General features: G+C 42.8%; 1 protein-coding gene across 1 annotated transcript in view; it reads left to right on the top strand.

Annotated features, from left to right (window-relative positions):
- The first annotated feature begins 3,813 nt into the window (after positions 1-3,813).
- The window catches only part of EXT2 (exostosin glycosyltransferase 2), a 108,669-nt gene continuing 87,577 nt past the window's right edge, over positions 3,814-24,905 (top strand). The window contains exons 1-6 of the mRNA XM_084894494.1: positions 3,814-4,005; positions 8,783-9,348; positions 10,559-10,648; positions 15,012-15,128; positions 20,717-20,912; positions 22,523-22,662. Coding sequence (XP_084750620.1) covers positions 8,813-9,348; positions 10,559-10,648; positions 15,012-15,128; positions 20,717-20,912; positions 22,523-22,662 — 1,079 coding nt within the window. The 5' untranslated portion in view covers positions 3,814-4,005; positions 8,783-8,812. The remainder of the gene's footprint in view (positions 4,006-8,782; positions 9,349-10,558; positions 10,649-15,011; positions 15,129-20,716; positions 20,913-22,522; positions 22,663-24,905) is intronic.

The raw sequence follows: 24,905 nt of genomic DNA, 5'->3' as shown, positions 1-24,905 counted from the left end.
CTCTAAGGAGAAAGGACTGAATTCTACATGTTCAGATTGTGCTCCACACACTTAGAGTCTGTAGACCTGGGACCTGGGGCCAGGGACCTGGGACCTGGGACAGCCCGTTTGGGACAGCCCGTGAACAGGACCCCGTGGTGGGAGTCAGGCGAGGCTTCTCTGACTCTGGGATGCTCTTCCTCCTCCTCCCTGGGAAGGAGCCATCTTCACTGACGATTTCCAACCTGAGTGACCTGCTCATGACTGTGGGGGTGGGGTGGGGTGGGGTGGGGGCTGGACCCTGAATGGAGGCTGCTGTGGAGACAGGCTGACCAAAGCTGGGCTTCCCACTCTACAAGCACAAAAAGCCACCCACCCTACCTCCCTTCCGGAGCCCAAATGAGCTTGCCAATCGCCTTTGAAGCCACGTGATGAGGACCCTTCTTAGTGCCCACACTTCTGTTTGTTTGTTTATTATTTATTTATTTATTTTAATTTACTGAAAAAGATTTTTTTTTTTTTTTTTTTAAAGAGAGGAACACTGATTTGTTGTTCCACTTATTTATGCATTTGTTGGTTGATACTCATTGATATGTACCCTGATCTGGGACCAAACCCCCAATCGTGGTGTATGGGGACAATGCTCCAACCAATGGAGTCACCAAGCCAAGGCCCGCCACTCCTATTTAGAAAAGCTTTCCTTGTTCTTTTAAGAAAATGTTGGTGAAATCAGCATTTCCTTTCTGTCAACATGCTGTTTGGTTTAGAACCAATCCCTTCCTTCCTTTTTTCCTTCCTTCCTTCCTTCCTTCCTTCCTTCCTTCCTTCCTTCCTTCCTTCCTTCCTTCCTTCCTTCCTTCCTCATTCATTCCTCCTCCCTGTCCTTTCTTGAATGCCTTCAATGTGCCAGAGACTGTGTTGGGTTAATTCCATGTATTATTCCTAACTCTGGCATAGTGAGTGCCTGGGAAACAGTCATTAATATCCCCCATTGTAGAGATGAGGACACTGAGTCTCAAAGAGATGGAGTGATGTTCCCTAAGTCACATAGCTAAAAAGTATCAGCCAGGATTCAAAGTCAACGTGGTTTGATTCCAAATCCTGTGCTCTTTGCACTCTCATGATGCCACTTTCTTTGAAAGCACTCCTGCTTCACATTTCCTGACTCGGTGCCATCTTTGCTTTGTCCTGTACCTTCCAAGTGCGTACAATAACAGCCTCTCCTCTTTTAACCACCAACTTCTAGGACACTTTGCTACCTTCTCAGAGACTGTAGGTCCTGACTCATATTTTCTTTCCTTCTCTGCAGTCATCCTTGGCTTCTTTAGCTTTGTGTAACTTCTAATACCACAGCTTCTATACTTTCTCACTTCCAATTACTTGCATAGTGTCTACCCCTAGAAATGTAGCCATACTATTTTAACCACACTGGATTACCCAGACTTGTTCTTTCCAATTGCTTCTCCTTTTTTTTTTTTTTTTTTAATCTGATTCCTTATTTTTATTTATTGCTTTTTATTAAAAAAAAAATGTTGCCAAAACCAGTTTGGATCAGTGGATAGAGCGTCGGTCTGCAGACTGAAAGGTCTCAGGTTCAATTTCGGTCAAGGGCATGTACCTTGGTTGAGGGCACATCCCCAGTGGGGGGTGTGCAGGAGGCAGCTGGTCGATGTTTCTCTCTCATCGATGTTTCTAGCTCTTTATCCCTCTCCCTTCCTCTCTGTAAAAAATCAATAAAATATATTTTTTAAAAAATCTTTATTGTTGAAAGTATTACATAGGTCCTCCTTTCCCCCATTAACCTCTATTAGCCTGCTCCCATCCTCCCCAAGCCCCCAGGCCCTCACTACCCCATTGTCTGTGTCCCAGTGGGTTATGCATATGTGCAGACAAGTTCATTGGTTGATCTCTTCCCACCCACCCTCCCCTGCCTTCCCTCTGAGGTTCAACAGGCTTGTTTATGCTTTTATGACTCTGGGTCTATTTTTGATCACCAGTTTATTTGCTTCTCTCTCTTTAGAGCCTTTGTTCAGGACTTTTTCCTCTGCCTGGAATGCCCTATTGACCTCTCTACTTATCAACATCCTAAATGTCTTCCAGGACCAGCAAATATGTCAGCATGAAGTCTTCCTACATCTTTCCAACAGGATGTGATTGCCTTTTCTCTTTCTTTTTAAAAAATCCTCACCAGAGGATATTTCCCCATTAATTTTTAGAGAGTGGGAGAGAGGGAAAGACAGAGAGAAACGTTGATGTGGGAGAAACACATGGATTGATTGCCTCCTGCATGGGCCAGGAAGGAGTCTGCAACTGAAGAACGTGCTTTTGACTGGCATCGAACCCTTTAGTCCACAGGCCGATGCTCTATCCACTGAGCCAAACCAGCTAGGGCTCCTTTCTCTTCTGAGTCTTGTAGCATTTTGTTTATAACCTCCTAGGCCATCTTTCACCCTCTGCTTTGGCTAATCTTACTTGTGCATTTGTCTTCTTGATATTGAGCTCTTCCAAGTTGGGGCTCCCTTTATTCATTCAAAAAAGAGTCACTGAACATTACTATGCGTGCCTCCGTTATAAAGTAAACAAGATAGGTTCTCAAAGGCTGTGCCCAACACAGGTCTTTAACACAAAGTTCTCATTTAATGAAAAAAAGATTAATTAAAAACATGTATATATTTAATACAGAGAAAGAAGAAAACAAAATGCTCTCCACTAATCCAGTTCTATATTGGGGTATTTGTGTGCTAAATTTCCTATTATTTTACGGGGGGTGTGGATTTGGAATGCTAAGAACTGCTTTCTTGGTGTGGAGAAGTGGAAGTATTCCATCTACAGAATACTCTCGTCCCAATCTCCCTGGATCTGTGACAAGCAGGCATTAGTTCACAAGAATATTTCTGAAATCACCATTGTTGCTGGAAGCTCGAGTCTGGAGTGGAAATGATAACTTCCACCAGATGGCGCTAAGGTATAGCTGGGACCAGAAATAGATAATGGATTCTGCAGCCAGTATCAGGAAATGGCATAGGCTCTGCGAGTGGGTCATTTCATTCATTTCTCAGTAACATCACTGACTTTAGATTGGAATTTTTAGGCTCCACTTACTATAATACCTTATGACAAGAATTTTACTAACACGTAGAAGGCTAGATTATAAATAATACAAAAACAAAATGAAAATTAAAGTTTCTCTCCCCAATTTCTTCCTCCACAATTGCTCTCCTCATAATTGTTAATTTCTACATATGCCTTAATATAATCATATATTTTGTCTCCCAAGTTGTTTTACTTTTTAACATAAAAGGAGTCATACTTGCCCACTGTTTTGGGCCATGCTTTCATATGAACATATCTTGAAGATAATTCCATACCAACGCATATATGCATTTTTGTATTATTTCATTCTAATCATGTTCCATAATTTATTTAGGTTGCATCCAATGTTTTTGCTATTATTAGAAATCATGTTGCAATGCATATCTTTGATAAACATTATTAAGAATATCCACAGGGTAAACTTCATACAGAGGGCTGTTAGGGTAAGATTTCCACATTTTACATGTAATGGATACTGACTGACAGTTGCCTTCCAGGGATGTTGCACGTTCACCAGTATTGATTATAATTAAATATTACATTTTTGCCGGCTCTAGACGTTTTATAAGTGAAGCATGCTGCCTCATTGTTTCGGTTTGTAGTTTCTTTAATTATGAACAAGGCTGCCTAACTGAGTTTCACCATGGAGCCTGAGCTGGACGCGCCCGCCCTCAGAAACCTAAGCGGTGCCCTGACTCCTCCTGTCCAGCAGGGGGCGCGGGCCCGGGCGCTCGCGCATGCGCAGTGCGGCAGTTGTCAGCCGCCGAGGAGCCCGGCCGCCGGCCCAGCACTCCTCGCTTGTCCGCGCAGCCCTGGCGCCCGCGGTGGTGGCCGCCTACTCGCCGCGATCCCTCCCGGGCTGCCGTGGCCCCCGCCCTGCGGTATGAGCCGGTGACCGAGCGCAGGGCCGAGCGGGAGGCAGCCGTGGCCGAGGTAAGCGCCGCGCGGAAGGGCCAGCGGGCGCTACGGCCGGGCTCGGGCCTCCCCGGGCCGCCGGGAAAGCGGGGGCCGTGCGGAGGCCCGGGGGCTGTGGGACGCGCCCCCACCGCCCGGGGCCGCTCGGGAGCGCTTTGGTTTCCGAACCGCCTTCCCCTTCTGCACCTGGCCGCCCCGCACTGGGTTCCCACCTGTGTCCCCGCCCACTGCTCTCTCCGGCCGCTTCCTCTCCCCGCCTCCGCCGTGACCTCTCTCACCCTCCCCGCGAGCTCCGGGGACCTGCTTCCTCCCACGGGGGTTTCTTGTGCTCTGGGCTCCGCGGGGGCCTGTGGCATCCAGGACAGAGCGGGTTGCCGCGGGCAGGACCCCGTGCCCTGTGCCCCACCCACCCCGGGAGGAGGACCAGGTGGGGAAGGTTGGCCCAGGTGGCCTGGGCTCCGGCATCCACTTTGAAGCTTAGGGGCATCAGGAGTTTTCCTACTGGCGCTGGGAACTAGATCTACGGACTGGAAACGTTTGGAGACGCAAATATTATTGCTGGAGTCCGTTTTTTAATGCTAAGTCGGGGGAGTTCTCTAAGGACTATTATAACGGGGCTTGGTAAATTTCAGAGCTCAAAAGCTACTCCCGGTAATGACATTCTATGATTCAGTTTCCGTCATTCTCACGTCCGCTGATGTAGGCCTTCTGGTTGTGTATGCTGGTTTGAATGGATAGATTTTCTTCCGTCAGGTTATGCCGGCTGGGCTCATGGAGGAGTGAAAAAGGGTTCCCAAATCCAGGCTTTGAAAGGTAATCAGGGAGGCAGCTTCACGTGTGAAGAACCAGGCTCCAGAGCCGGACTGCCAGTATTGATTATATTAATCAATGTGCCAAATCTGGCCTCGGCATTTTCTGGTGGTGTGCCATTGGGCACCTTACTGAGCCTGGCGGTGAGTTATAATAAACTTTAACCTGCCTGTGCACTGAGGATAATAATAGCCTCTCAAATGGCACCGTTAGGAAGATTAAGTATGTTAACTCAAAGTGCTTAAGACAGATCTTGGCACGCAGTAAATTCTCAGTAAAGTTTAGTTATCAGTTACTTAACGTATGCATTGACTCGATTATTGTATAATCCCACTAACAAAGGCACACAGCTTTTTTGTTGTTGTTGTTGAATTGGAAACCATTTTTAGGGCTGGTGAATCACAATATAACTTTATTATGAAGAACTCTACGGGGCATGGCAGTGAGTTGCGGATTTTGCTGCTATTTGCTTCCTTTGTTTTCAGGCACAGTTTGGCTAAGTTCTGTCCCAGTGGCCCTGGGAGTTCAGCTGGGGGTGCTTTTCTAGGTTAAGATAAGAGATTGTGACTCAGAGCATTGGATCAACTGGATTGGTTGTCGCCTATAGCACCAAGGAAAGGTTATTTTGGCAAATTTTGGGATTAAATAATTCCAGGAACAGAAAATGCATCTCATCCACACAGTAGAATGGAGCTAACAGCTTTTTCCAGTGACTCAGAGCTTGACAGCCAGCCAGACAGTTCCAGTGTTTTGCAGGGACAGGTCTGATGTGATTCAAGGAGGGTAAAGTTTGTAGGGCTTTGTTGTGAAATTCCTGTTTTGATTCAGGTTATGGTATTATATGGAACAAACATGCATCAGTATGAGATTCCCTTTGGTCTGTCCTCTCCTAACAATGAGCTTCCCTGAGGAGGACAGGGTGGACACAGAAAGTTAGGTACCTAGTCATTTTTCCCCCCTTTGGAAACTAATAAGAAAGAAAAGAATCATCACCATATAATATCTCAAAACTTAGGCCCTAAATAGTGTGTGCACTGATGGAACTGGGAAGGATAGAGACACGCATTCCTTCAGCAGACTTTGTGGTTTAATGAAATGTGTTCTGGACATGGCATTTGAGGCTGAGAATACTGGGCAGAAAGGAAAAACTCTGACTGCAAGTAGAGGGGACAGACATGCAATTACTTAACTAATTAATGTAGCAAGTGCCGTCATGAAGTATGTCAAAGGTATGTGGATACTCCCAGAGAGAGTTCTCTATCTCTAACTACTTATGGTCTTTTTCATTTGAGGCTTTTAACCTTATCTCTCTCATTGATTTTTTATTCTGTCTCAAGCCCTTGCCACATCTCTCAGCTTGTTGGCACTGACTTGTGGGAGCTTGCTGGGCCTGTGTAGGCAGACCTTTAGAAACGTGAGTGTACATTTCTGGGAATAGCCCTCAGTCAGTAGGGGGTGGACCTTGGTGGGTGAATGGCATGGCTCCCTATCCTTCAGAGGGAGGGTTCTAGGGTGCATTTTCCAGAGGGATCCTAGCAGGACTGAGCCCCATTTGCGCAGCATAGTATGGTAACCCCCCTAATGGCTTTCTGTTCTTCTCTGACTCCACTCTGGCTTTTTCTCTTACTTCTGTGAGCTACTCGCTTGCACACATGTCACTTCTGAGTTTGGCAGAACATGTACTACGTCAGTTGCTACTACCCAGTTTCCCCGAAAATAAGACAGTGACTTATATTAATTTTTTCTCCCAAAGTTGCGCTAGGTCTTATTTTCGGGGAAACACGGTAGAAGTGGCTCTAGAAATGAGGCTCTGAGAGTAGTTGGTGAAACTACAGTCACTCATCCTCACATGGCAACAAGGACCCCTCTGCTGGTAATGAGGGGTTGATAAGCCCTGGTATTCTACTGTCACAATTGTAAGACTCACCAGTGGTGGGTGGGGATGAGATTCAGGGAGAAGGGAAAGCACGGGCTCGTACAGTAGCTCTGGCACTTGGCCAGTATGTGGGGAACGATAATGATAAGAACAGTAGAATTGACTTATTCTTTTTTATTTCCTTTAGAGGCCTTGAGGTAAGATCAATTTCAGATCAGCCAGATATCAACCCTGTGAAAGACAGAAGGCTGTATGGCAGCATCTTTTGCAGCTGGCACGCAGACTGTATTGAAATCAGACCCAAAATTTAGTCAGAATTGTGGCAGAACTGCAAAGGGAGCTGAATGCACAGCTTACACAGGCTGCTTCTGCTGAAGTTAGGCGTGAGACCTGGGATGGAGATATTTGAACAGTCTCTGTTGTGTTGTAAATATTTTATAGGTTTGCTGAAACCGGTTGGCTCAGCGGTAGAGCGTCGGTCTGCAGACTGAAAGGTCCCGGGTTTGATTCCGTTCAAGGGCACGTACATTGGTTGCGGGCACATCCCGGGTGGGGGGTGTGCAAGAGGCAGCTGGTCGATGTTTCTCTCTCATCGACATTTCTAGCTCTCTATCCCTCTCCCTTCCTCTCTATAAAAAATCAATAAAATATATTAAATAATATTTTATAGGTTTACTTGTGCATATAGGTTTGTTTGATAAGTATCTTAAGTTTCGATCTACAGAGGAACTCTACGTTTTCAGTAGCGGACTAAGACTTTTCTTTGTATCAGTCAGTGTGCTTATTGGCTGGTTCATTTAGCTATGGCTGAGTAACAAATCAACCCAGTATTTAGTAGCTTAAAAACAACATCATCCGAAACCGGTTTGGCTCAGTGGTAGAGCGTCGGTCTGCGGACTGAAGGTTCCCGGGTTCGATTCCGGTCAAGGGCATGTACATTGGTTGCGGGCACATCCCCGGTAGGGGGTGTGCAGGAGGCGGCTTGTCGATGTTTCTCTCTCATCGACGTTTCTAGCTCTCTATCTCTCTCCCTTCCTCTCTGTAAAAAAATCAATAAAATATATTTAAAAAACAAACAAACAAAAAAAATCAGTCATTGTTTGCTCAGGATTCTACAATCTGTAGCGCTGGGTGAGATGGTCTGTGCCTGCTTCACATTTGCATTGGGGTCTTTCTGAGGTTGCCCTCACTGGGAGCGCTGCTTCCTTACAGCGTGGCAGCTGGGCTCCCGGAGGACAAAAGCAGCAACTATAGGTCTCTTTAGGCGGGGACTCACTTCTGGCACATTCCATCAGTCACAGGACTGGCCCAGATTCAGCCGGAAGGGAAATAGGTTGCATCTTTTGATTGGAAAAGTGGCATGCACATTCACTGATGAAGAGAAGTATTGGCGTCACTCTCCCTCCCATTCCTTTCTCCATTCCTTACTTCCATTTAATTGTGTCTGCTGCCATCAATTTGTATTTTATTAAAGAATAATCCTTTCTTCTCTAGTACCCTTGCCACTGTATTGATATTTTCTAGTGGTATTTCTGTATTTGGCATTTTGTTACAGTTTTGTTAGTCTTATCTCCCTTACTAGAACATACATTCCTCTAAGGTGGGGTCTCTGCTTTCTTCTTTGTTTCCTCACAGTGCATGCCAGCTGCTTAATAGGGGGTAGGATGAATAAATGAACGAAAACAAATTTTAGAATAATCAAGATCATGTGTCCAGCTGAAGCAACAGTTTATGGTGGGCAGTGTTTAAAACCAAAACAAAACGACAGTCTTTAGCTATTCCACTGTGGATTTCTCGTTCTAGTCAGCACCCCGTTTCCTAGGCCCCACACATTTACCAGCTTCTGCTTTTGGTGAATAAATATGTATAGGCTATAGATGCATTTTAACATTGTATATCAATATTTATATTAAGTAGTATATGTAGTATTAAATATTAAAGATATTACATAGCATATATTCATCTAGGCAAAGAAGGGTCAAAATTCCTTTTCATTATTTCATCAAACCACTTAAGGGAAAGAAATAGGTATATTGAAAGTTAAACAGTTCTTTTTATTGTCATTTGCTTAAATACTTTATTTTTCTCTCTTTTCGACCTGGTAACCAGGAGTGTGAGGAAGAGGCTGTCTGTGCCATTATGTGTGCGTCGGTCAAGTACAATATTCGGGGTCCTGCCCTCATCCCAAGGATGAAGATCAAGCACCGAATCTACTACATCACCCTCTTCTCCGTCGTCCTCCTGGGCCTCATTGCCACGGGCGTGTTTCAGTTCTGGCCTCATTCCATCGAATCCTCCAACGACTGGAGCGTAGAGAAGCGCAGTGTCCGAGACGTGCCCGTGGTCAGGCTGCCGGCCGACAGTCCCATCCCCGAGCGGGGCGATCTCAGCTGCAGAATGCACACGTGTTTTGACGTCTACCGCTGTGGCTACAACCCAAAAAACAAAATCAAGGTGTTTATCTACTCTCTGAAGAAGTACGTGGATGACTCTGGCGTCCCAGTCAGCAACACCATCTCCCGGGAGTATAACGAACTGCTCACGGCCATCTCAGACAGCGACTACTACACCGACGACATCAACCGGGCCTGCCTGTTTGTTCCCTCCATCGATGTGCTGAACCAGAACACGCTCCGCATTAAGGAGACAGCGCAAGCGCTGGCCCAGCTCTCCAGGTATCGAGCACTTTCACAGCCTGGAGCCGGGTCCTTCAGGGAACTAGAGGGAAGGAGAGGGAGAGGAAGGTTTCTCCTTTTGGGCTGGCTCCCAGCTGCTGTCCCTTTTTCTCATGGGAGGGGATGTGGTGGGCGGCTGGCTTGTAGCATGAGGCCAGCTCTGTGAGCAGCTGGCTTCTCCCAGTGAAAGCAGCAGTCTGCCTTTGGGGCTGCTGCTATGGCTCACAACTTCTTAGAGTTTAAAAACGAAGGATGGCTCATCTTCCTATACTGTTTCTTTTAAATTTAAATACTTTCCCCTCCCCTTTATTACTCACAAGTCCGTGTTCATTGTAAAAGGTCTGAAAATACAGATAAACAAAAAGAAGAGTATAAGACTCATTCCATAATCCTGTTTCTAAGAAATAATCGTTATTAATGTTTTGATGTTACCTTACAGTCATTTTTGTATAAAAATTATACACATGCATGAATATATATTTTTGTATAAAAATATATACATAGCCCTGGCTAGGTGGCTCAGTTGGTGGGAGAATCGTTCTGTACACCAAAAGGTTGTGGGTTTGATCCCCTGTAAGGGCATTTATGGGAGGCAACCAGTTGGTGTTTCTCTCACATCAATGCTTTTCTTTCTCTCCCTCTTCTCTCTCTAAAATCAGTAAAACATAACCTCGGGTGAGGATAAAGAAAAAACAACACACACTTATATACAAATTTTTGTCAAGAATGGTATCACACAATACATTCTCTTTTACTACTTATTCCCCCTTAAATAATCATGAGTATATTTTCAAATAATGCCATATCCTATTACTATATAATTTTAAGGGCTATATAGATTTCCACTTTGCATATGTTCCATAATGTTTTTATTTTTATTTTATTTATTTTATAATGTTTTCAACTAGCCTTTTATATTTAATTTATTTTTGTTTCTTTAACCAAATGGTACACATTTAGAGAGTTTTCATTATCATAAGCAGTTCTGTGGTGGACAAGCTTGGAGTACAAAGCTACCCATTTTTCCCTTTCTAGGCTCCAGGCTAATGCCCGACGTGCTTCTGGGATTGCTAGAGGCTCACTTTGCTGCCTGAGAAGTGGCCTGCTTCCATCTGGGGATACTTGCCACTTGTCATCTAGTGACTGACTCTTGTTTTTGTTTCTTCATCATCAACATGCTAATTCTCTTACATGTTTAATTTCTTAATAGGTGGGATCGAGGTACAAACCATCTGCTGTTCAACATGTTGCCTGGAGGTCCCCCAGACTATAACACCGCTCTGGATGTCCCCAGAGACAGGTAGGCGCGTTTGGGGTTATAACTGTGATGGGTTTCGGAGGAGTAAGTAAGTACACTGACTCTAGATAATACTTAAAGCAGAGAGGGCTTAGATTTAATCATCTGGGGGAAAGTAGTACTAAGTGTAGATTTTCATAAATGTAAACATTGGCCCTTTTGTTCATGTGAAACCATATTTGTAAGCCTTTTGGAATCAGAATTGAGTGTTCAAAAGTTGCCCTAGGTATTTCCTACTTCAAGCCATTGAATTGTTAAGACCAGCTTAAATCCCTTGTGGAGAACTGATGACAGCTTATGTTCTAGCATAACATCTTAAAAAACTATCTTTCTTTCCTTAATCTGGGTTATGCTCTTCTGAGTGCAGCACCCTCACCCCCCTAAGGCCGGGTTCATGGTTGGTTTTTGTCTACTCTGAATTTGTGAGCATTTGCCAAAACTAGAACCACAGCTTACTGAGGGAGAGGCGTGAGGGATGTGTGCAAGTCAAGCATGTCAAACTTGTGGCCCTCGGGCTGCATGCTTCATTTATTTGGCTCGTGTTACCCTTTGAGTTTTACATGGGTGGTGTAAGTGATGCCCAAAGTCTATAATACTGGGAAAGGAGACCACTCTTGTTATCATTTTGTCTCTGTTGTTTCAGCTAGTGGGGTTCTTGCCTTTCTTTCTCTTTCTTTCTCTCTTCCTCCTGTTCCCCCTTCTGCCTCCCTCCCTCCCTCCCTCCCTCCCTAATTAACCTTCGGACAACAGATGTGGTATGGGGTGACCATGATTATGTGATTATGATTTTGAGCTCACTTACTATGTTTATCAGCCCTTTTATACATGGACTGACCTACTGTGGCTGGAGGCATCGTGGGAAGCTCAGGACTGAAGTGCCACTTAAGGTTCCTCTCCTGGTACTGGGTTCAAGGCTTTAAGGAAAACAGAAAGCTTGGGTCCAAGATAAGAGTCCTGGGCGATACTCAAGGTATAGGATTGTTATAAATTTATGCATGAATTTATTTATAGCCAGTTTTATTACAGTTGATGTTTAACTTTTAAAATCATTGTTACTGAAAAAGATGAGTGACCAGCTCAAGGCCAGCTGTTCAAATTTATCCTAATTTGTTAGAAGCCAATGTTTACATTTATGAAAATCTACACTTAGTACTACTTTCCCCCAGATGATTAAATCTAAGCCCTCTCTGCTTTAAGTATTATCTAGAGTCAGTGTTGCGTTTCTTTCTGGAAACATCACTAGGAGAAATACACAAGGATCACTCCTCAAGTTTGCAGTGGAAACCATTTTGGACAATAGAGGGCAGTCACGCTACACAAATTCTATAGGAACCAGCTAAACCCAAAGTGATCCTTGGTTTGGCTCTCAGCCCGTGTTCCCGAGTGGGCTACTGTTTTATGGATTTGGTTGTTCTGGGAAAGGGAAATACTTTAGTGAATAGAGAAGGGAAGGAAAAGAGCTGTTAGGAATGCAATGTCTTCACCTGCTGTTCTTGGGTTTATTTTGAGAAGGGCTTATTTCTGTTTGAGACATTTCGCTGTTTGCTGACATTTTGGTATATGTAACTGCTTGGGAGAAGGATTTTATTTTTATCAAGTACACATGTTAAATGGGGTTTCATTTCTCTGCAGGAAAGTGTCAAGTGGTAAGGAGAAAGTTTAAGTTCTTGCTAGTTCTTAGGTGTTAAGGATCAGGAAGGTTAAATTGTTTTCCCTGTGCATGTATTTTTGTAAGTGATTAGAAGCAATCCTGAGGCAAGTAATGAATCACCATATAGTCCTCTGTATCTTTAAATGTGGGAAATTCATTTGAAACTTAGGTGGTCCCCTGGTTGGGGTAAGGAATAGAAGAATTATCTGTTAATTTTTCTTATCCTTTGTCCTTATTTCTGGATTTAGAGGAGGCATGAACCAGGGAAATAGAATGGTTTCAGCAGGAGCTGCATATCAGATTATTCAGAAATTAGAAACTAGACGGACTGGATTAGATTGCTGGGCTTGACAGGAGACCTCAGGCTGCGCCTCCTGGCCCGGGCCACTGGACCTCAAGGTGCTCTCCCCCCAACCCCGATACTGGGCCAGGCGACCTGAGGCCACACCCACTGGCCGGCTGGGTCTGGATCTAGTCCAATGCGGGTGGGTCCGACTGGGTCTGGGTCTCACACGATTGTGAGGTGCATATGGGTGGGTGGGGACTTGACTTTGATTCCCGCAGCGTGCCCCAGACTTGGACAGGAGGAAGATTTTTATATACATTTTACTAATTTTCTTTCATCACTGACACTTCTATTGTATTATAGAGAAAGGGCAAGTAGCAATATTAAAATATTTCCTCTAATTAATTCCCTTTTAATGTGCACAAATTTTGTACAATGGGCCACTAGTCATATTAATAATTTTTAAGCTGTGACTTTTCTGCCTACTTTCTTGCAGCTTTGGAACTAATCTCTGATTTGGGATGCATAATGGGAAAACAGAATGTACTTCTCAGAGCTCACTTTTCAGTCAATGTAAAACATGTGTTTTTTTTTTTTAAAGCAAGGGGTGCTTACAATTATTTTTCCATTGCAGTGTTATGGAAACCTTGGCAGAAGAAGATGCAATGACTTAAAATTGAAATCTTGTCAGTGACAGGGTTGGTGTGAGGTCTGGGTTGCCTAATGGCAGTTGTGGCTATTTTCAAGATCACAAATGGAGATTGCATGTGTATGATCTGTGATGTAAGACATGCTTAGGATTGCATGCTTCTTTACTATCAGTGCATAAAATGGAACAGGATGAAGTGTGGGGCCCCCGGACAGGATAACAGTAGAAGTTGGTGCTTCTTTTCTCACCAGATACACACACCCCTCTCCTCTGGAGCTGTGGGTGTAATTAATCACTCACTACCCTGGCTTAGCTGGACCTCCCACTGCCTTTATATTGGATCGGTGTTTGCTTCTCTGCATAGAGATCATGGGGCCCATACAGTCTGTTTGCCATCATGGTCATGGAACCTGCCAAATTCATGTTGGATGTATTCACTGGTGAATGCTAATCAGGAAGAATAAGACCGTATGTGATACTAAGGATAGTCGTTAAGTTTTACAGAGTAGACTGGCAGCTGGAGAGATTTTTAGCCTATACATTACCTCACTAACCAATTCTTGGTTTCAGAAAGCTTAAACAAACAGATTGGGATTTCCAGGGGTGGTTTGAAAATCTTTGAACTTTAACTGCTCACGTTGGAAGGGAACGCACACTGTCATCACAACAGGGAGGGGATTGGTAGGAATCAATACTGCAAAATATGTGGTTTCTCAGTTCAGACAGTTAGGCCTAGACTGTGCAGTGCAGGGAACTGGCAATACCTTGCTCCAGTAAGTGATTTTGATGGCTTTGGAACCCCAAAGACAGAATAACAGTAAAAGTTGGTGTGATAAACACCTGCTTCCTTTTTCTGATGAAGTGTCATTTTACTACTTGCTGGATCCAATTAAAACAGTGTGTTCCCAGCTTTCTGATTGAGAATAAAAACTGGTGCATGTGAACTGCAAGAGAAGCACTGAAGGTCCAGGTCTGGATTCTGCTTCCTGTCCAGGGAATTGGGTTAACAAGATAAACCAGAATGGAAGGTGATTGCTGAGAGAGGCTACACGATTCCCATGCAGATCAGGGATAATAGTGGGAAGAACTGCTTGGGGCAGGATTGGAGAGAAGCTGGGGCATATGCAGTGAGATGTGATGCTTTGCTGTCACTGTTGCTCTCAGTGCCCACTGTCTCCTGAGATTCTGGTCCATGAGTAGGTAAGTGACTGTCCCAGCCAGTCTTCCTATGCAGACCTGTTGTTATTCCTGTTATTGTAAATGTGTTTAAGACCAGGATATGACTTTTGGGAGAGGTGAGTGGGAGCTGAATAAGATACCAAAGGGTGTCCTCTGGCCTATCATCTATTTTTAAAAATGGAAAGTAAGGAACGACTACTAGGACCCTGGAGGAAAGCTGGTAACTCAGGGATGGGATGCAGCTGATGTCCAGGAGATGTGATGTAAAACACTTAGCACCATGTCTTTATGGAAAAACGACTAAGTTAACATTAGCTGTTGTTGACTCAATTATAGCAGGTCCTTGAATAATGTCATTTCATTCAACTTCATTTCCTTAAAGCATTTGTGAGATGCAGTGGGAATTTAACTCTTGTTTAGTCAGTCTGTGGTAAAATTGATTTCGTTATATGTCGTTTTGCTTAAAGGCACAGAACCTATCCACAGTGTTAAGTGAAGACTCACTCTACTTCTGTCCCTTTCTATGGAGCTTTTCAGCATGAAGATCTTCCTACTGTTTGACTTTTTTTTTTTCTTTTTTTTTTTTTTTCTTTGCTTTCAGGGCTCTGTTGGCTGGTGGTGGCTTTTCTACATGGACTTACAGGCAAGGCTACGATGTCAGCATTCCTGTCTATAGTCCGCTGTCAGCTGAGGTGGACCTTCCAGAGAAAGGACCAGGGTAAGTGCACTCAGCACAGCCAGTGTGCATTCTCAGAGCTTCCCTTCAGAAGCCGTGCAAAGTGAAGACTTTTCTCTCCTGAGTCTGTGTGTTCTGCCATGTGGTCTAGGGCCAAATTATGGAAGTTACTTGAAATGTTATTCTTTAGACAATGTATAAAAAAGGCTCAGATGAGGTGGAACCATCTTTTACTCTACCCATAGGGAAGTACAAAGAAAGACTGGATCTTGCATGAATGTGTTGCTTAGATAAACTTTCTGAATATTTTTCTGTTCTTGGGCTCCCATAGTTGACTTAATTTGTTTTTGTAATTGAGATATAGTTTTTATACCATAACATTTTAACATGTACTATTCAGTGAGTTTTAAAAATTGAGATATAATTGACATATAACACTGTGTAAGCGTTAGGTGTATATTGTTTGGATTTGATACAATTCAGTGTTTTTTTTTTTTAGTATATTCACAAAGTTTGTATAACTATCATCATCACTGCTATCTAATTCCAGAACATTTCATCACCCCCAGAATAAACCCAGTACCTACTAGCTGTCACTCTCTATCCCTGCCGCTAAACTTCATACCCTCTGCCCCCAGCAACAACCACTATCTGCTTTCTGTCTCTATGGATTTGTTCATTTTGGACATTTCATTTAATGTTGTCATATAATATGGGACCTTTTGTATCTTTTATCACTTAACACACTGTTTTTAAGGTTTAGTCATCTTGTAGTATGGAATTAATACTTCATTCCTTTCTTGACTGAATAATATTTCATCATATTGATGGATATACCACATTGTGTTTATTCCTTCATCAGTTGACAGACATTTCAGTTGTTTCCACTTTTAACAGTTTTAAGTAATGCTACTGTCAACATCTGTATCCAGGTTTTTGTGTAAACATATGTTTTTAATGCTCTTGGATGTATATCTTGGTGTGGAATTGCTGAGTCATATGGTCACTCTATGTTTAACTTTTTGATGATCTGCTAGATTGCATTCCAAAATGGCTGCACCAGCAATGTATGAGGGTTCCAGTTTTTCCATATCCCTGCCAATGCTTGTCATATCTTTTTTTCTTCTAGCCATCATAGTGGATGCACAATGGTATCTTATTGTGGTTTTGATTTGCATATGTCTAATGATTAATAGTGTTGAGTATCTTTTCATGTTCTTATTGATCATTTATTGATCTCTTTGGAGAAATATCTATTTAAATCATTTGCCATTTTTAAGTTGGATTTTGTTTTTATTATTGTTATGAGAACTTTTTGTATAGTTTAGATCCTTATCAGATATGACTTGCAAATCTTTTCTCTCATTCTGTAGGTTGTCTTTTCACTTTCTTGATAGTGTCTTTTGACACAAAAGCTTCTAATTTCAGTGAACTCCAACTTATTTTTCCTTTGGTTACTTGTGCTTTTGGTGTCATTGTTAAAAAACCATTGCCTTCCGGGACCGGTTTGGCTCAATGGATAGAGCGTCGGGGACTGAAGGGTCCCGGGTTTGATTCCGGTCAAGGGCATGTACCTTGGTTGCGGGCATATCCCCTGTAGGGGGTGTGCAGGAGGCAGCTGATTGATGACTCTCTCTCATCAATGTTTCTGGCTCTCTGTCTCTCTCCCTTCCTCTCTGTACAAAATCAATAAAATATATTTAAAAAACAAAACAAAACAAAACAAAAACCATTGCCTAATTCAAGGTCATAAAGATGTACACTTACGCTGTCTTCTAAGAATTTTGTAGTTTTATCTTTTACATTTTGGTTTTTGATCTATTTTGAGTTAATTTTTCATATAGTATGAGGTAGTGGTCCAACTTCATTCTTTTACTTTTAGATACTCAGTTGTCTTAGCAACACTTGTTGAAAAGACTATTCTTGTCCCATCGAATGATCTTGGCACCATTGTTGAAAATTATAATAACTGGCCATAGATGTGTGGGTTTATTTCTGGACTCTTAGTTTTATTCCATTGGTCAATAGCACTACCCTACTGTTTTAATTACTGTAGTTTTGTAGTAAGTTTTGAAATTGGTAAATGTGAGTCCTCTATTTTTGTGTTTGTTTTTCAAGGTGTTTTTTTTTTTTTTGTTTTTTTTTTTTTTTTTTTTTTTTTTTTTTTTTTTTTTTTTTTATCCTCACCCGAGGATATGTTTATTGATCATTTAAGGTCTCTGAGTTTCTGAAGTTCTGTGTATCAGTAACTAGTTACATGATTTATCTTCAAGGGCAGCAGCAGATGTTAAAGGCTGCACTGGGCATGATCCTCCCTCTGCTGGCCAGTTAGTGCATTTCACATCTGAGTGTGGACCCACATTTCCCCTCTAGCTCACAGTTTGGCTCTGCAGCTGTGGTGTTTCTTTTATAAACACCTCCTGCACACCCCAAGTAAAAAAAAATAAGGCAAAGACAGGCTCCAGACTCACCATCCTTTCTAGGGACTTGGGAGGAGGCATGGTGGGGGACCGCTTGGCAGTGTTTGGTATTTGTTGCTCTTTGTGAGAGTTGCTTTTTAAGGGAATTCCCACACCTCTTGAGGGCTATATAGAGTAGCAAGAGCTTTGTTTTTATTTTTATATTAAATCCCTCTCTGTTTTTTCAATGGGAAGCTGAGGGTTGTTACTATTGATAGTTCCTTCTCACAGCTGTGCTGGCTTCAGCTGGAATTCTTGTCATTTTCTCTCCAAAAGGAACTAAATTGGGAGTTTACAACTGTTACTCTTGAGGGAGACTTCAAATTCTCAGCATGATTTTACTTAAACTTAGATATCATCACTGCTGGGAGAAAACATGAAAGTCATAGCCAGTAATTTTAGTCCTTAAAAGAAAAACAAATCCACCTGAACATTTTGTTTGCTTAAAACTAAAATGGGCATGTTCCATCAACCATCTTCCAGGTCAGTGAGAGCCAGCATGAAGCAGGGGATCATTTCAGATTCTTGTTCACATCTGCACATTTATGTTGAAAATGGAGCAGTAACAGAGCAGGGATCCAGTGGTCCTGTGACTGACTGTTGTGGGATTCCCAGATGCCCCCTCATCTCCCTTGGTCTCCAGCATCCCATGGCTTGCCATAACTACTTCTATCCCTGTCTATAGTGTAGAAACCTTAGCCAGTCACCCTTTTAGGGCTCTGATACCCTGCGCTGGGCCACCCCCTGCTATTCCCCAAGTAGAAAGTCTTACTCCATAAGGCCTTCAACACTCTGGGTGGGCCACTCTCATGCAGAAACACCCTCTTCCTGCTAGGACTTCAACTCTGCATCGTCCTGCATGGACACCCTTTTGGATGCCAACATGCCTATTCTTGCAGCGTTTTTGTTAGCAGCTCTACTGAAATAGAAAGTCTCCAGAAACATCCAGCAAGTATCCTGTTTCAGTGTCTTAGGAATTGGAAAGACCCTTAGGGGCCCGGCCATTTAGCCTTAACTTGATGCATGACTTTTCACTATAATTTTGAAACAAAAAGTTTTCTGATTTGTAATAAGAAAAACTCTTGCAGTCACATCATTTTCAGATAGCTTTGTTAAGATGGTTTTCCTGCTTATCTTGTGAATTTGGGTATAACGTTTTCTCCTGTTTAAACAGACAAGATGGATCATGGAAATATTTTGATCTGAGAGTGCTCCCTGTTTCTGGTCTTTGCACCACTAAGTCATTCCTCCAAAAGGAATGCTTCCACACAAGGAAAATTGTTGGGGCTCAGAGCTGGGAGTAGAAACCAAGAGTCTGTTTCAGTTCCAGAAGAAACACGTTGGATGTAAATATTCAGCTTATTCATAAAATTACAACTTAGGGGGACATTGCCCAGAATGAGAGGAACCAGTCTGTACATTTGGTCCAAATTGTCTCCCTGATGGGATGCTATTCCATGTGGTTCTTATTTCCACTCACCTTTACCTGGGCCTCTGGGTCTAAGCCACCTTCTAGTACAGCTCTAGCACACAGAACCTTCCGTGCTGAGGTGGTTGTCTGGATTTGTGCTGTCAGGCACCCACTAGCCACATAGGGCCCACGCTTGAAAAGCAGGTGATGTGGTGGAGGAACTGAATTTGAAATTTTAATTAATTTAAATGGCCTGAGGTGGCAATTGCTATTGGACAGTGAGGTTCTAGGGAATCCTTTTATTCTTTTTTCCCCCTCACTATGGTGTGGGAAATGCCTTTTGCTTTTAGTTCATTTGTAGAAAGAAATTACCAAAAGAAATGGTTCTGAAGATTGTAAGTAATCCGGGGCTGTGTTACCTGTTGCTCTGTTTTCTGGAGTTTGTGAACTGGCTGACCAGGCCAGTTCAACTTCTCCATCATTGCTCTGTGTGGTTTGGACCTGAAGTTTAGTACTCACTAAATGATGTTACCTCACTTAGAGAATGATTGATTAGTCTTTGGCAATGAATGTATGAACCTCTAAATAAGTCTAAGAAATAAAGAAAAGTGAAATGATTACCCTCCCTTTCTTCCCAAAGCAAGGAAAAAAAGAGAGCGAGATGGTTCACAGAGCATAGCTTTTGGTCCTTTCTTATGAATATACTCATATTATCATCAAGCCTATGAGATGCACAGCCCTCGTATTTTCCATGGCCTATACCAGTTAGAGGTAGATTTAAGTGAGCATTAAATCTCACTAGGTATGATGGGCATTTCATTTCTTCCTGGACTCTGCTTTGTATTACTCTTTTCTAATGGCCTCTCACCCCATTCAGGGTCTAAGCTCCGTAACCTCTCTGTTTTCTGGAAATCTTGTCTTCCAGGAGGGAATTACTTACCAGATGGTCTCCCCAAAATTCCCCCCTTCATGCTGGCTTAGTAGTTTTGTGTTCTCATGTTTATCTTATGGAGTTCTACATGGCACTAGGCCCTTGGGAATCCTTTCTTCACTCCATTTTCTTTTAAGATCCTTGTTGTCCAGATCTTAACACTGATTCCATCCTCTGGTAAATACTTTTTTTCCACCTGTTCTCAATGACCAGTTCAGTCTTTCTGATGGCCGGCTGATCTTCACCATGGGAGCTGTCTTTCCCTGGAGCTTCTTCATAGCATTAGGGTGCCATTCCACAGCCAGAGAAGTCCTACTCTCTCCTGGTCTTACAGCCAGTGCTGCCCATCAAGTTTCCCTCTTTTCCCATTTGAAGGATGCAGCCAACTCTCAGTTCTTTTTCAGATCAGAGAATCAGCTATAGATAATGATAACATGTTGACATTTCTTCCAATCAAGTAGTCAGTCAGTTTCTCTCTTTTTATTTACACACACACACACACACACACACACACACACACACACATTTATAGCATGCTAAGTGTGGCTTGGCATATTGTAAGCAGTTCCTCAAAACATTAAGAACTTTTTCCAAATAAGATTTTCACCTATTGCATAATATTTCAGCATGTGAATGAGTCATACCTTACTCTCTTACAGCATATAATATTTTAAACAGTCAGCCATGCTAGAGTATTATTTCCCAAAAAGTCAAGAGATGTGAAAACTGATGAGAAAACGCTATTGGCATACGTTTAATGTCAGAGTTTGTCTTACCTTGACTGCCACACCAGCTGCAGCTTCCTAGTCACTTTTTCCCTTCTTTATAGTCCCCGGCGGTACTTCCTCCTGTCATCTCAGATGGCTCTCCACCCCGAGTACCGAGAGGAGCTGGGAGCCCTCCAGGCCAAACACGGAGAGTCAGTGCTAGTACTGGATAAATGCACCAACCTCTCCGAGGACGTCCTTTCCGTCCGGAAGCGCTGCCACAAGCATCAGGTCTTCGATTACCCCCAGGTGCTGCAGGTGAGTGCCATTCATTCCTCTCTCAGGTCTCAGAAGAGATCACTTCCACAGGTGGAATTAACCCTGACCAACAGGCGCTGTCTCCACTGCAGCCAGGAGAACTCCCCCAGGGAGGAGGAAGCGGAGTATTGCTCTTTATGGGAGTGTAGACCTAAAGGTGCTTCGAAGTCTGGCATAGTGTTTGTGCGAAGCTGCTTGGCTTGTGAGAGTCCATAGGCCTTTCAGATATTCATTATACTTCAAAATGCGAATGTGAGAGGTTTACAAAGAAGCCACATAGACAAAGCAGGCAGATGTAGTTTGCTGTTACACCTGTATCATAAGCCAGTCAGAGAAATGGTCGTTTAAGTGGCAGCTTGAACCCTCTGACTGCTAGCCCACAGGCTACAGTCAGCTTTTTCTGAGCATGGAAGGTCTTTATTTTTAGTCACAGTTTTGTTTTTTGGTATTTTGCCACCCTTAGCAAAACTGGTGGCATGTCTTGTACTTAAATATACATAACTGGGCAAAACAATCCTTTTGGGGATGTTTTATAAGCAGGATATTTGACATTCCAAGGGTCTGGAGGCTAAGAAAGGAGACATTGAGTTTTGTTCACTTCAATATTTAAGATGCAGACAGGTTAGTTCTAGGGGAAATATCAAGGTGCCGATATGATTTTTTTTTTTTTTTTTAATCTCCAAAGAGAACTGGCCCATGCTGAGATTGTTAAAATAGTTTCTCTCAAAAAGTACTGCGTCTTCTCTGGAATGTCTGACTGATAACAGTGGTGATGTGAACAGGAGTATTTATAGTAACCTTTGTCTAGACAGGAAAAATGGTTATCAGCACGTGTGTCCACATCTGGATGCCGACTCCTCAGGGCGGCGGAGCTGTCCACCTGCGCCTCTGGGCGCCATGACTGATTCTCCTCTCCGACTCTTGCTGCTGCTTTTATTTATCCCCAGAGGAGTTTGGCATATTGAGTTTCTTCACATTTTTTTCTAAATGTTCCTTTTCTCTAGCTTTAAAGATGAAATAGTCTGTCTTTTTAAAAATCTTTTTTCTCCTGATGAGACAAAATCTGGGAGAAACTGAGTGTTAGAGGGGTCTTTTCTTATTTTGGTTTACCAATTGCATTTCTTATTTTCCCAGATGTTTCCCACACCGAGGGAGTGAATGGGGAAGACCTTTTGAGATTTTTCATTTTGTCCAATTTATTTTTTCTAAATTGAACATTTCTCATCATAAGAGAAGGTTGGGAAACACTGCTCTAGAGAACCCGATATGCCTAGACAGAATAATTCTATTACACGGTAGGCTGTGGTAAGTACACTGTGCCACATGTATGTTCATGGTACAATAGAGCTGAAAGAGACAGTCTGTGCACAGTCATATTGCGTGTCCAGAGAAGACTTGGAGGTGGGTTTTAAACATTTTCAGGATGGCAACTGAGGCGGCATTGAAGTGACGCTGAAGAGCAGAAGGGTGAATTAATGGTTGTATTTTTGTGTCAGGATGCCGCGGTGTTGCTTGGCTTCAGTCTTTGGGAGAAGTTTATGGTCTGCAGGGATCACAAGTGGATCAGGGAAACTGGTCTGTAAACCCTACTTCTGCTTCTGTTCCTGCAGGAGGCTACGTTCTGCGTGGTTCTTCGTGGGGCTCGGCTGGGCCAGGCAGTACTGAGTGACGTTCTGCGGGCTGGCTGTATCCCCGTTGTCATTGCAGACTCCTACATTTTGCCCTTCTCCGAAGTGCTTGACTGGAAGAGGTAGGTGTTACCTTATAATCAATTTTACACGAGTGGTTCTGTGAGTATTAGATTTCAGAAGCCTTTGAGTAATTATGATGCCTACCTAAGTGTGAGAACTTCTGTAGATTGTTTTTGGCTATGTTTTCCTTCAGGAGAGTTAGTTCATTGGCCTGGAGCAGAGATTGTGAACCAAATATGGTGTATTGCCAGTTTTTATAAATAAAGTTTTATTGAAACTCATCCAAACCCTTTCACTTACATATTGTCTTATGCTACGGTGGCAGGGTTGAGTAGTTGTTGCAGAGATTGTGTGGCTCACAAAACCTAAAATATTTACTTTCTGGCCCTTTACAGAAAGCATTTACCAATTCTTGGCCAATTGTACCTGCTCAAAGAGGAATGGCTATACCAAGGTTTATTGATATTTGAGTGGTCGGGGTAAATGAGTGGGGTAATAATCCGATTGGATTAGTTGACCCAATAAATATGATTAGTGATATTAGTATTAAAGCTCAAGTGGTTTGTAGAGACTGCAAGGTATACTTACCTGGAGAACTTTTCTAAATGCCTGGATTTAATCTTAGGAATGCTGAATTTTAAAGCTCCCAGGTATAATTTATAACCCCAGTTGAGAACCATTGCTCTGGAATCTTTATTGAATTTGCATAATGTGACTAGCTGTAGGTGGAGTGCCTCCCCATGGATGAAAGCTTAGAAACATTCCAAGTGGACAGACAGATGGACAGACGGAGGCTCTGCTTGGTTATGGCTGTTAATGCTACAAAAAAACAGACTAGCCTGAGATGCTCATGTTATTTCATTTTCCTAGGACTTGGAGGTTAAAGATTATTGGAAATTAGTTTCTTTCATATATGCTTCTCGGGCTCAATTTGGTCTTAAATGCTTAATTGCTTTCTTCTTCCCAGTTTTTTTTTTTAATTTTTTTTTTTTATATTTCTATCTAACTATGATCATTACAGATATTTGAATAATTTAAGTAGCATTCATTCATATGGGTATTCATTCATATGCATATTCATTCATTCATTCATTCATTCATTCATTGGGAAGCCTACTGTGAATAATACAATCTCTGCTATTAAGGAGGCTAAAATTTAGTGAGGTAGACAAACCAATTATAATATTGTGTGTTAAGGGCTATAATAGATGCATGCACAGGGGGGCGATGAGAGTCCAGAACGGAGGAGGGAGCCTAAGTCAGCCTGGAAGAGGAGGGTATGCAATTCTTTGTACCTAAGAGAAGTGATGAGCCACTTGCAGTCATTTATATATCCATGAAAAAGTGGTTGAGTGTCTTTTATTTGCCAGGTACTGTATTGTGTTAGGTATGGGGATACAAAGATGATCAAGGTCAGACTTTACCTCCAAGAAGTGCCTAGTTTGGTGGTGGAAGATAGACAAGTAAACCAGTAATTACCAAATACTGCGATGAGACTCAGCTCTGGGTGGGGTGCTTGGAGAAGAGTGAGAAGGAGACACATACCATTGTTGGGGTGGAGGTGGTGAGGGCTTTATAGAGGCAGTGACCCTGAGCCAAGTCTGAGAAGGTTTTCCTGTGGAAGCCAGATCTGCTTGGGTAGTTGAATTATGGGTAAGTGGTGGAAGGGCTCTGGATTTGGAGTCAGGGAACCTGGCTTCAGATAACCAGCCAGCTTTGTGATCTTGGCAAATCATTTAATCTTTTCTGAGCTTCGGTTTTCCATTCTGTGTAGTTCAAATCATGTATTTATTTAGCAAATATTTATTAAGTGCTAACTGTATGTGCTAAGCAATGTACCAGATGTTCAGGATATGCTGGTGAGTGGAACGAGGCGTGGTTTTTCATCCCAATGGACTGGTCTACTAGCAGTGTGGGGAGAGGGCTTTAGATTTTAATAAATTAATCTATACAAATATAATTGCAATCTCTGCTAAATGCCATGGAGGGTAAATCACTGTTGAGTCCTCCCTTTCCCTTACCTACCATATCTGATCTGTTAGCAGATCCTGCCGGCTCTCCTCTCTCATCACTTTCATCAGTTCCTCCCTCCTCAGCAACTCTTGCCTAGATTTGGCGGTGGCCACTAACTCTTCTCTCTGCTTCTGGTCTTGGTGGTTTGTTCTAACACTTCATTCAGGGAGAGTGATCCTGTGGAACATAATCAGATCGTGCCATGCTTGCCTAAAAACTCCCACTGATTTTCTACCTCAGTAAAAGCCCACGTCCTTACAGTGGCCTATATGCTTTACTGTAAACCTCC

Source organism: Pipistrellus hanaki (genome assembly GCF_964339955.1).
Source record: "Pipistrellus hanaki genome assembly, chromosome: 9".
Taxonomy (NCBI): domain Eukaryota; kingdom Metazoa; phylum Chordata; class Mammalia; order Chiroptera; family Vespertilionidae; genus Pipistrellus; species Pipistrellus hanaki.
The sequence above is the reverse complement of the archived record's forward strand: the minus strand, read 5'-3'. Positions and strand labels throughout refer to the sequence as shown.